Raw genomic sequence first — 12,836 nt, 5'->3', positions numbered from 1 at the left:
TAATTACATCTGTGACGAACCACATAAATTCTGCTGTTTTTATTTTGTTGCTTGTTGCCGGTTTTATTTTCTTGTACCTTATTATGGCATCAGTTTTTCTTCGATTTTCTCTTTCCAGTTGAACTTTGCACCTTGTCCATTATGCTTTTTCCATGCAAGATTCTTCCCAAATCAAATACTTTGCGTGTGTCCGTGAAATGAATTGCACTTACAGTTATCTAACTAGTAAAAGAAAACACAAACTCATAGTAATACAAATATTCATCAGGTTTTTTTTGTTGGAGCATCAAGAAAGTGATATTAGGGTACTTTCCCTTCAACAAGAAAATCCGTCCTTATTCGTGCATACATACCAAAAGCACATTAGAAAACTAGAGAGATAATTAACACTTCATCTGAGAACAGAGAAAGAGAGAGATTCCACAGATGCCTACTCTATTTGCCGGATCCACAGGGCGGAGCACTAGTGGCACCTTGCGGACCACATGTTGGCTATTGCTATCGCCCGGCGGCTTATTTATTTCATTTAGCACATCTCTTATTAGATGTTTTCCATTGTAATCAATTTATCCTCCTGCAATTGTTCCTTATCTCACCATTTGTCCCTGTGAGGGGACTAATGTTCCCCATATTCACCATGGCACTCGCAAAGTCCGAGCTAAAGGTAGCACCATTGGTGCTATAAGTCCTCACTAATGCATCCTGAGAGCCTCCATTGAAGAGCTCTTGATCAGAGTGAAGCAAACCTCTCCTATTGACCAAGTTTTGGTAGTAATTGTTATCAAATTGGGTTTGGGTCTGATCAAGTGGTGCTAAATTGGTGTCGCCTCCAGTAGCTGGGCAGGTCGCCCGTCGAGTACGGGCAAAAGTCGCATCAATGTTGGTTTCGTTATAAATCCGGGTCCTAAATGTGGAGCACCTTGCAAAGCCTATAGTGTGGCCTCCTGATAGAGCCGTCATCTCCCTAGCAGTGAGCCCCTTGGCTTGGAACATGGAGATGAGTGTGGTTAGGCTTGAAAATGGGGATGGGATTTGGGAGTTAGCTGCACTTTGGCTTGCTGTCCTTGCATCCCTTCGGCCTAGTGGAACTGTCCATGTTGGGCCTCCAAGCTGAAAGGAAAGTTTCATTTAATAATAATAATGATAATAATAATAATAATAATAATGATAATAATGATAATAATGATGATAAAAATAAAAATAATAGTAATAGTAGTAGCAATAGTAATAGTAATAGTAATAATAATAATAATAATAATAATAATAATAATAATAATAATAATAATAATAATAATAATAATAATAATAATAATAATAATAATAATAATAATAATAATAATAATAATAATAATAATAATAATAATAATAATAGTAATAGTAATAATAGTAATAGTAATAATAGTAATAGTAATAATAGTAATAATAGTAATAGTAATAATAGTAATAGTAATAGTAACAGTAATAGTAGTAATAATAATAATAGTAATAGTAATAGTAATAATAATAATAGTAATAATAATAATAGTAATAATAGTAATAGTAATAATAGTAATAATAATAATAATAATAGTAATAATAATAGTAATAATAATAATAATAATAATAATAATAATAATAATAATAATAATAATAATAGTAATAATAATAATAGTAATAGTAATAATAATAATAATAATAATAATAATAATAATAATAATAGTAATAATAATAATAATAATAATAATAATAATAATAATAATAATAATAATAATAATAATAATAATAATAATAATAATAATAATAATAATAATAATAATAATAATAATAATAATAATAATAAAAATAATAATAATAATAATAATAATAATAATAATAATAATAATAATAATAATAATAATAATAATAATAATAATAATAATAATAATAATAATAATAATAATAATAATAATGGAAAAGTTTATATAGAGTCGATGCTCTAAACAATCAAATTTGAGCCTATCTCAAATTTCACTATAAGAGGTTGTTTTGATGTTCAAATATCTTCAAATTGACCATCTTGACATTAGAAAGCATGAACATGAGAGAAAAAAATGGATTTCAAGTTTTGAAAATAGTGTATTTTGTAATATATTTTTGGATTGTCAATCTTCAAGATTTTCAAGTTTTCATAGATCTTGCGATCTACATTATTTTTGAAGCTTTAAAATTTATAAATAAATAAAAAAAGATATTTTAAGGCTATCACAAAGATTTCCAATATTGAAACCACGTTTCTCGATACCATTTGAAGGTAAGCTCTACTTTGATTGTTTAGAGCCCAAGCTCTATACAAACTGCACCCTAATAATAATAATCTGAGAAATTTTTGTGAATAATTATTAGATATGGAAATGTATACGATGAGACCATTTACTTTCAATATAAAGAGGTCAGATCATTGACCATTAGATTTGAATCGGGTGGTTGAATATGTTTAATGCTATCGGAACTTAGTACGTGAAGCAGAGCAGCTTAGAGCTTCTTAGATTTGCAACTAAGGCACAAAGTTTAAAATAAAAGTTTTTGAATGTTGAGACACTTTTATCTATTAAATTTTGCATGGCTAAAATTGATTCGAACTTCTTCGTACCAAAAATAAATCGTGTACAATCTGATTAGACTACATTAGACTACATTAAAATTGGTAAACGTTGATGGAGTAATGCCTTTGAAGGAAATTGCCTGTGACTGGAGTGATGTAAAGACTCAGTCTTGTACAAGCTTATGTGTCTCTTTCATCCCAAACCAATGGAGACAATGTTAGGTAAAGACTGAGCCTCATGTCCACCATGCCCAATTGATTTAAAAACTTGAAAAAAAGAGTTTATGACTACCCTTTCGGGTTTCTGCCCTATAGTCAACCATGCTAGGCGACTCCCTTATGTAATCCAAAAGAAACAAAGAGGAACTTTTTAATTGAAGTTTTACTGGTCAATAGTCCCCTAGCTTAGTTACAACCCCATAAACTCATAAAAAAATGTCCAAGACCAAAGAAAAGATTTTAGAGTTATGTATGGATCCGAAAACTTTACCTAAAATTCGAAATGGGTAATTTAGGCAAAATTACGTGGAAGGTTGGTCAACCTGTATTTTATTTATTTTTTTTCAAAATTGCCTTTCGGTCCGAGGATGGTATCCTCGAACCATATTTTAATTTATTTATTTTCCTGTTAGTAGGGCAGTGCCCGAAGCTTTAGGGGCAATGCCCATGCAGTCCGAGGTAAGACTCCTCAAACCGTCTTCTGAACTTAGCAGGTTCCAATTCCTGAGCAGTTTGAGGTCTTCATCCTCAGACCGCTTTTTCTTTCTTATTTTTTTTTGAAAAAGACAACAATATGAGGTCTTATTTCGTTTTTTTTTAATACAAACAACGTTCCAAGGATGGGGGCCTCGGACTGCTCTATTGGGGTTTTGTTTTATTTGCCGGGCAATTTGAGGATTCTAACTTCCGACTGCCTAAACATTCCCCTTAAAGCTTGGGGCACTGCCTTTCTAACAAAAAAACTAAAAAAAATTAAAATGCTGTTCCTCTTACTGAGGGGAAATTTTGGAAAAATAAAAAAACAGGTTGACCGATCTTCCTTATAATTTCCGCCTATAATGGGATCATTTTGTAATTTAAGTAATTATTTTGGATATATACGTAATTTACTCAATATTTTAAACTTTACTAAACAATAATCCCTTAACTTAATAGTCTTTGAGCTTATTTATTATTATTATTATTTTTAAAAAAACTAACTACCTCTAGGCACACTTTGGGTATGCTATTGTGTCTTAATTGACACGCCCTATCTCAACTATTAAGGATTGCCTACACAAATTCTTTTCTATCATTTAGATTAAGGATTCATGAAAAAATGTTACAAAGTTTTTTGATGAACATAACTCTCTTTTTTTATCTATGCTAAGGACTGGCCATGGAGGAATTGAAAACTTAAGTGTGCTTCTCAAAAAGAATATGATTTTGGTGCGGGTTGTTTCCAAAATTTTATTATTAAAATCCAAAAAATTTAAAAGGCAAACAAAATTTTAACATTAAAAAAATTGATTTTGAGTTCCATTTTTAAATTATATTTGGGCCATCTAGCAGATCTCCCAATAACCCCTTTGAGCATTCGAATACCTATCTGCATTCATTAATGATTTTTTCCTCAACAATGAAGGGATATTGTTAAAATTGCTACCTATGAAATTTTAATTTTAATTTTTGAATTAGTTTTAAAAATAAAATTATATTTATACTTTTTATTAATTCATGATAGCAGTGATAGAGATACTTTTGAAAGGAGCAAAGAATGTAGCAAAACTTCTTCCCTCCAAACGATAGAAAGATTATTTATACCTTTATAAATTCATGATCGAAGTCATCGAGATAATTTTGAGATGAACAAAAAAAAAAAATGTAGCAAAACAACTTCCCTCCAAAAAACAGAAAGAAACATGTACTAACCAAAACGACTCCGTCTCGAGTTGCAAGTGCTAAGATATCAGCACATGACACTACGTTTCCACAAGCTGCATTCACTCGTGTCTTGATGGTGTCAATCACCTCGAAGCCACGTGCGGAGTTCCGATTGGGGGCCGCGTTCTTCTCTCCAGTGAAATTTGCAGTGTCGTCTAGAAGGATCGAAGCATCACAACCCTGCAGCAAGTGTAGCTATATGATCAGCTCAAATCTCTTACTGGACCACTCTGAGCCACAGAGAGAGGGAGAGGGGGGGAGGGGCATGTGCATAACTAAAAGTTGGAAGTTTTGTTTCCCATGAGTGACCAAATCCGAAGGCACCTCCAGAGAGAGTGTGTGTTCAAGTTGAAAGGGATGTTAAGTGTTTCTCCACTTGGCTTGAGCGAAAACTCGGCTCTAAACGGAGCTACGTAACTCGGTGGAGTCTGAGTAGACTTGCCCAAGCAGTGTAACATGAAGACATGTAATATATATATATATATATATATATATATATAATAACTTATTAAAAATTATAAAAAATTAGAGAAAAGGAAGATGAGTAATAGAGCTCATTAAAGTCCATAAAATCCCCAAAAAATGGATTATTTAAAATTTTGATTTATATCTTTAAATATTTAAAAAGTCAAGAAATAAAAAACTTTTTTAAAAAACATATTAAGAGAAAAATCTCAAAATCACTACAAAAACAATATAAATGATCTAAAAACATAGTTCTCAATCATGATTTAAAAAAAAATAAACTCATTATTTTAAACAAAGGGCAAGTTGGTTCCAAAACTTACCAGGCAGGTGCTCCATCACGAGCGTGTGTTTGTGTTGCTATGTGCATATGGTGTAAGCATTGAATATTTTGTTGTTATAAACAAGCAACAACGCGTATGCCGTCGAAAAGAAAAAAACACATGACGCGTAAAAATGGATGGTTGCAAGAAGTGCACGTCACTACGTGTGCATGCATCCAACGCGACAAGGGGACAACGAGTGTGACGCCCACTTTTACACCCAATATATATATATATATATATATATTTTTTCCGGATCTTTTTGACTCAAGCCAATAATTACAAACCAATCATAGGGAATAAAAAGGAACATACGATAAATAAGACACAAGCAATCATTGACTTTCATATACGAAAATATAGATTTTTTTTTGTAATTCGGTAAGGGCTGCCTCCCGTTTTTTCGAGTAGATTAAGAGTTAGTTTTTTGAAGGCATTAGGAGGTTGTTATTAGGGGTGAGAATCAAAACCACGACATGTTGTAGACTCACATTAACGAAGCAATCGTGGAAGAAGAGGCGAAGAATGGAGGCACCGAGGCGAGCCTCCCTATTAACGGCTTGTGTCATGGCAGTGCGCACAATGGACAACAGGTTGGGGCAGGAAGAAGAATAGAAGGTAGAAGAAAGTTGTGCATTTACTCCACATGCCAACAACGTTATGAAAGAGAGTATGACGATATTACGAAAGTTCGCCATATAATCTAACGATTATATTATATCGGTGACCCGATTCGGAATCGAGAGAAAGATATTTGAAAGTTGTGAAGGGAGGGAGAGGCAACGTGCTTCATTTTATAGGGAGTGAAACTTTGGGGTGGCATGTGAACCCTAGTGGTGTGAATCTAGCGCGGTTCCACAAGTTGCTAGTGCAATGCCACTTTTTCCACACTCACGGCTGCAAACGCGTCTTCCCTAGATCGGCATCATCCTTGACTTTTGACTATTAGCACCATGGATTAAGACATAGGGATGACTTATCCCAAATGGGTGCCTCCTAATTTTATATGCTAATTCGGAGTTTTAATTTAAAATTTTAAGAATTTATAATTTAGGTTAGGATGATCATGAAAATGAAAATAAAATAAAATTTTTTAAATTTAAATTATGATTTTTCTAAAAAACATATGACATTGTATAAACCTTGTGAGGTTTTTACAATGCTCATCTCGTAGATGTTTGTGAGTTAGTGGGCCCTTGCACCTACTTATTCATGAAAGACTTTTCCTATTTTAAACTCTCTTGCTTGTTTCGGCCATTATTTGGGCGTACAACCGACATCATTTTGGTATCCATACTGGCATGTATTGAATCTTGATGGGATCGGACTGGATCAGCTATTCTCTATGTTAAAAAAGAAATTGAATCTTAATGGGATCGGATTAGATCAACTATTCTCTATGTTCAAAAAGAAATCCAGATTATTCCAGATTTTGCAAGAGAACTCACCCGACATGCTAAATCTGATCCAAATCAATGCTTCCCAATTCAGATAACTGTTTCTTTTAACCCTGAGTTGAGAGATCAAAATCAGGATCAGTGCTGCAAAATTTCACTAGTATATTGAGCCATTGTTCAATATCCAAAGAATAAAAGAAAAAGAAAAAGAAATTAGATTATAATAGCAAATTTACAGTTTCTCTCTCAAGTTAAACCCCATTAAATCACATCTCATAACAATTCAAATGTTGATGTAACTCACTCAACCTTGTATGAAAAATACACATCCTAATTTTGTACACAAACCATCAAATTTTTCTTTGAATACTTAGACCGAGGTGTTTGGGAACTCAAAAACCAATCTTTAATTACTTTGGGTGATTTTTAATGTGGAAGTTTTAGATCTGACAAATCCTTGAAATGGGTGTTTTTCCCACGTCAAATTATGCTCTCAAGCCAATGTTATAAAAAAAAAAAAAAAAAATTATGCTTTCAACCCGGTACATGATATGTTCAATGTCATTTTCCACTCTCGCGTATGTTGTTTTGTCTAGAAAATAACACTGAGTTCTTTATTATTTATATATGGGAAAAATTATATAGAGCCGAGGCTCTAAACAATCAAATTTGAGCCTACCTAAAAAAGTTCACTAGAAGAGGTTGTTTTGATGCCTAAATATCTTTAAATTGATCATCTCGACATCAAGATGCATAGACATGAGGAAAAAATAGATTTCAAGTTTTAGAATAGTGTATTTTGTAACGTATTTTTGGACCATTAATTTTCAATATTTTCAAGTTTTCATAGAGCTGTTGATCTACACTATTTTTGAAACATTAAAATTTATAAATAAATATAAAATATATTTTAAAGCTATCATAAAGATTTCCAGCATTGAAACTACATTTCTCGACTATTTGAAGGTGGGTTCTAATTTGATGGTTTAGAGCCTAGGCTCTATAGAAACCGCACCCTTTATATATTATATAAGGAAAAAGTTTACATAAAGTGTCAACGTTATATCCTGTATGACTAAGGTGCACCTAAAAAACCCACTAGAGAATTGGTTGTTATTATGCTGAAAAATTCTCAAATTGCTCATCTTGACCTCAAGATTCATAGACATGAAAAAAGGGGGATTTCTAGTTTTGAGTTTATCTTCTAACACATCATATGGACCATTCATTTTCAATATTTTTAATTATTTGTAGATCTTCTTGATCGTTACTATTTCTAGAACTTTAAATTTCATAATTGGGGACAACATTAGATTTTCATATTATCGCAAGGCTTTGCAGCATCAAAATTGCATTTTCAGCATAGTTTTGAGGTACACCTTACTTCAATAGTACAAGGTTGACACCTTATACAAATCTCACCTATTGTATAAATATATTAAATATTATAACATATAAATATTATAATATTATAGAATTTATTAAATATTAAATATTACTTGTTATTATTTACTACTCTAGATATCTTTATTCAAATACAAATCTATTACAAATACAAACCTCGTCGAAAGGCCTCAGTCCACATCATACCATGATTTGTAATTTCTTTTCTTTTTCATTATCAATCATATTTATCATAACTAATGCATTCTATCATTCAAATCTAGCTATTAATTGGACTCAATTATATCCAAATTCCAATCGAATTTTATATTATATTTTAAGAATCAGAACTAATAATTAGAATGAATTAATAATAGTACTGTTTTGTGTTTTTGATAATTCAGTGGGAAAGCCAAGCTTCTACCCTTTTTTTTTCAAATAGTTTAATAATTAATTTTTTTTTATGAAATCACAACGTAGTGACTATGCTTTTCCAATAATATTACAACTTATGGAGTGATAATAAGGATTTGACTTCGAAATTTGAAGGAAGACCCTTTGGGACATGGGAATCTAATCTAGTTGGATGATCACGTCGACAAGCCACTTTTTGACCCCTACCTTGGCATTTTCTTCTTACTTTATTGCCCTTTCCCTTATATAATAGTTGCTTCCTTTTCAACGGTTTTCTTCTTTCAATTACATACTTCAAAAGGATTTTGACTAAGCGGTGGTATAGTGATTTGGATTTGAAACTCTCTGGTTCAAACCCATACACCATGCATCATCATATACTGCAAAACCGATAAACGGCCAAATGACACTTTTGAGAAGGCTTTCTACGTGACCCCACCCATGACGACTATTCTCAGCCATCAGATTTGAGTTGATAGCTAAGATGGATTGAGTCACAATGTCACAACTGATTTTTAACTAGAGTTTTTATTTTTAATTTTTAATCTATAAATCATTTTAAAGCAAAATTTAGGGCACGCATAGATCTGACATGGGCACACTTGATAAAAAATAATAATAAAATATTTTTGATGATGAAAAATTGTCAAAATAACCCTACAAATATCAGGGGTATTTTGGTCATTTACTTTTACATAAAATATTTTTATTTTATGTTTTTCAAGTTCGTCCTAATTTTATGATGGGATGTCTACAATTTTATCGAAAAAATATTGTAGAAAAAAATAAAAAATAAAATAATATTTCGAAAGATATTGGTAAATGAACAAACGTATTCTTTTGATTTGAATCGAACGGTTAAGAAGTGGAATCACAAATAACTTATTCGTTGTTGGGGTATGATAGAAACATTGACCTTTTTGGGGAGCGGTAACTTTTGTAAACATTGCAAGGCTCTTATGACTGGAGGTGGGATGTGGTCAATTTGTGGTAATGATTGCTTAGTATTGGTGGGAGATAGGAGTGTGATCACGTCATAGTAACAAGAGCTCATTGCTTGAAAAGAGGAGCGTGGCCACCTCACCATAACAATGGCTCAGAATTGGAAGGAGAGAGAACAGTGTCCCCGCATATGAGAGAGAGGTTTTGATTGCTTCAACATAATGTCTTGTTCTCCATTCCCATTGTCAACACTTCAAAAATAAAAAATAAAACATAAAGCACTTTTACAAAGCATGCCACATGCAGATTTAAGTATTTTCAAGCTACAAATTTTTCAAAATATTCAGTTGCTTACTCTATGAAAAATTATTATTATTATTATTACTATTTTGTTTTTTTTGGTGGGGACCGGGGCGGGACCAGTTTCAGTAGCCCAATGGTTTCTACTATTATAAAAATGAAATACAAGACATCAGATTATGACATCTACCATCTTGATCACCTAGACATAAACCTATTCTTATTCCTGAAAACTGTGTTATTAATTATGCCATTGTAACATGCTATGTGTGCATTGTGGGTTGCTCTCTTTTCGAGAGGGAATCACCTTTGTTTTAGACCATTTTACATGGAGAAGACGATATAAAACCATATTCTTTCTCTAAATGAATAAAATTGTAGTATTTAAAAATTAAACTTTTAAATAATTATCCAAAAAAAATTTAATTTTTAGGTATAAAAGAGTAGTAAATGTAAAATTTTGAGATCGATATTAAATCGTTATAGTAATAATTTGATGGAAAATTGTAGATATTCTCTCAAAATGAATTTTACATATATCCTCCCCCCAATACTTTTAATATTACACCTTATATACAAATACGGTTTTTTCTTGTACTTAACCTCCAGTCAAAACGTCAAAAAAATTGAGACTAAAATGCCTTTCTTCTCTTTCAGTCTCTCTCCCACCCTCTATCTCTTTTTATGCCTTTCTACCCACTCTCTCTCCCCGCCCTCTCTCACTCTTTCTACCCTCTCTCTACCTCCCCTCTCTCACTCTCTTTATCCACGCTCTCTCTACCCCCTCTCCACCCACCCTCTCTACCCTCCTTTCTCTATCTCTCTTTCTTTCTACCTGCCTTCTCTCTATCTTCCTCTCTTTAATTGTTCATATAATATTTGAAAAACCCAAATTAGAGAGAGAGCCTCATAAAATCGGTAAAATCCAATTGAAAAGAGGAGAGTGTGGGAAACAATTTTGAAACATTTGAAAGCCTATCTCAAACAGAGAGAGAATATCTCAAACAGAAAGAGAGAGTCGTAAAAATCTGGAAAAAAAAAAACTAATTGTAAAAGAGGGGAGAGAGAGTGGGAGAGAAAAAATCTTGTTTCATTTGAAAAACAACTGAGAGAGAGAGAGAGAGTAAAACCTTGTAACTAGTATAGATATCAGAAGCTCTTAACCATAACTGAAGCGAGCGTTGCCGTGGCCCGAAAGCATTAGAGAAACGGTCGTAGAGGTCAAGTAGATAGAGAGAGTTAGAGAGATAGAGGGCGGGTAGAGAGAATATGAGAGGGCAAGTAGAGAGAGAAAGAGACAGTCAACAGAGAGAGAGATAGAGAGGGTGGGTAGAAAAAGATAGTGGGTAGAGAGAGTGAGAGAGATGGCAGATAGAGAGAAAAGGTAGGTAGTGAGAGAAAGAGTGAGGGTGGATAGAGAGTGAGATAAAGATAGTTGTGGGTAGAGAGAGCGAGAGAGGAGCATAACATTTCAGTCTCAAGTTTTTTGACTTTTTAACTGGGGGATAAATGCATGAAAAAATAGTGTTTGGCCTTATGACACTAAAAATATGGGGGGTAAGATGTCTACAAAATTCATTTTGGGGGCTATCTATAATTTGCACTATTTTGGTTTGATCTAATATTATTCTTTTGTGGGCTATTTATTAAGATACTTATGAGAAATCAACTATTTAACATCTTACCTATCTGATTTAATTTCAAATACCCATCAGAACACCATGATCATGATTTGAATGTGCAAAATGTTAAATAATACATCTTTCATTGGTATTTGGTCAGATTTTCTTTCTTTTGTTATGCAAAATTTTTTATTTTTTTATATTTGAGAAAATTATATATCTATTTGAAAAATGTAAAATTACCAATGGTCCATGCTTTGCCAAAATTTACCCCTAGATCCTACTTCTTTATGTTTCTTTTGATGAAAGTTACGAAAATAGTTACGAAAATGGGTTATTGAGCATATGGATAACCAAGAAAGGCATGGAGCTCTTGTATTTGTTAGTATTTTTTTGCATGGAGCTCTTGTATTTGTTAGTATTTTTTTACAATGGTGTAGCCAACCCTAGGCCTTTTTGCTTATTCCCTTGCCTCGATGGTATTTAAGGCAGATTTTGCATCTAATGGTAAATTTTTGCCCTTGCCTATGATCTATGAATAGGCATTCGATCTCTATAACTTTCTTTCTTAAAAATGACTTTTCAACTTTTATTGATGAAAAAAAATGGCACGTTGTATAAGAGGTGGTTAGAAATAATTATGAAATATAATATTATTATAGAAAACAAACAATGTTATTAAATTCATCAATATCGAAAGAAAGAGGAAGCATATTAGTTAACAATTGTCATGAGGCCTTTGTGGCCATACTCTGACATCCTTTTATTCTAGTTTCATCCCTCATTCAATGTTGTAAACATCGAACCTTGGTTCGATGTTGCCATATCAAGTTGTACTTTCATTTTATGAATTATAGGGTTTTATGACATCGTAGAAATCAAATTGTTTGGTCGATAATAGGAACATTAAACTACACGACAAATGATTTTGGACAATGCATGGGGCGGTTCAAACTGTTGTGCACGAAAGCTCTAAACCTGATGGGTTGATTCTTGGCAAATAAAGTATGAAAAAAATAGAACCGGCAATAAGCAAATAAAGCAAGAAAAAAAATTAGAGAACACAAAGACTTACGTGGTTCACCCTAGAAGAGCGATATCTACGGACACGACAAGCTGAAATCCACTATACCAATGAAAGATTTTGGGACATGGAATTATCTATTTAACCTCGACATAACCCAGTCAAGCAAACTCTTTTAAAATTGCTCTCCCAAATGACACCACTACCAATCTCTCTTCTCTATTCCATAATTAAACCATTATCTAGTAAGAGACCACAACTAAAAAGAGAACCTTGAGAGCAACTGATATTGTCTCTTACTAAAAGAAAGAATCCACCCAAAATCTCTATAAAAACCACTTCTTTATAAGAAACTAGCATATCACTCTCCAAAATAGCACCATCACAAAGTTTCTCTCCATAGGAAGCTCTCTTCCCTCTAACAAGAGACCTTGTATCTTATGCATAGGAGGCTATGCCTCCGTCTCTCTAAAGGAATCTCCA

General features: G+C 32.6%; 1 protein-coding gene across 1 annotated transcript; it reads right to left on the bottom strand.

Moving 5' to 3' along the window:
• Positions 1-249: 249 nt before the first annotated feature.
• Positions 250-6,089, bottom strand: LOC18426338 (peroxidase 52). The gene is made up of 3 exons (XM_006832994.4): positions 5,763-6,089; positions 4,472-4,663; positions 250-1,110 (listed from the first exon to the last, which is right to left on the bottom strand). The coding sequence occupies exons 1-3, from the start codon at positions 5,967-5,969 to the stop codon at positions 562-564; spliced, it is 948 nt and encodes a 315-aa protein (XP_006833057.2). The 5' UTR covers positions 5,970-6,089; the 3' UTR covers positions 250-561.
• Between the last annotated feature and the right edge of the window lie 6,747 nt (positions 6,090-12,836).

The sequence above is a fragment of the Amborella trichopoda genome, chromosome 1, assembly GCF_054954075.1.
Source record: "Amborella trichopoda isolate Santa Cruz 75 chromosome 1, AtrichopodaSantaCruz75HAP2 v2.0, whole genome shotgun sequence".
NCBI lineage: Eukaryota > Viridiplantae > Streptophyta > Magnoliopsida > Amborellales > Amborellaceae > Amborella > Amborella trichopoda.
This window is presented reverse-complemented; position numbering and strand designations above follow the sequence as displayed.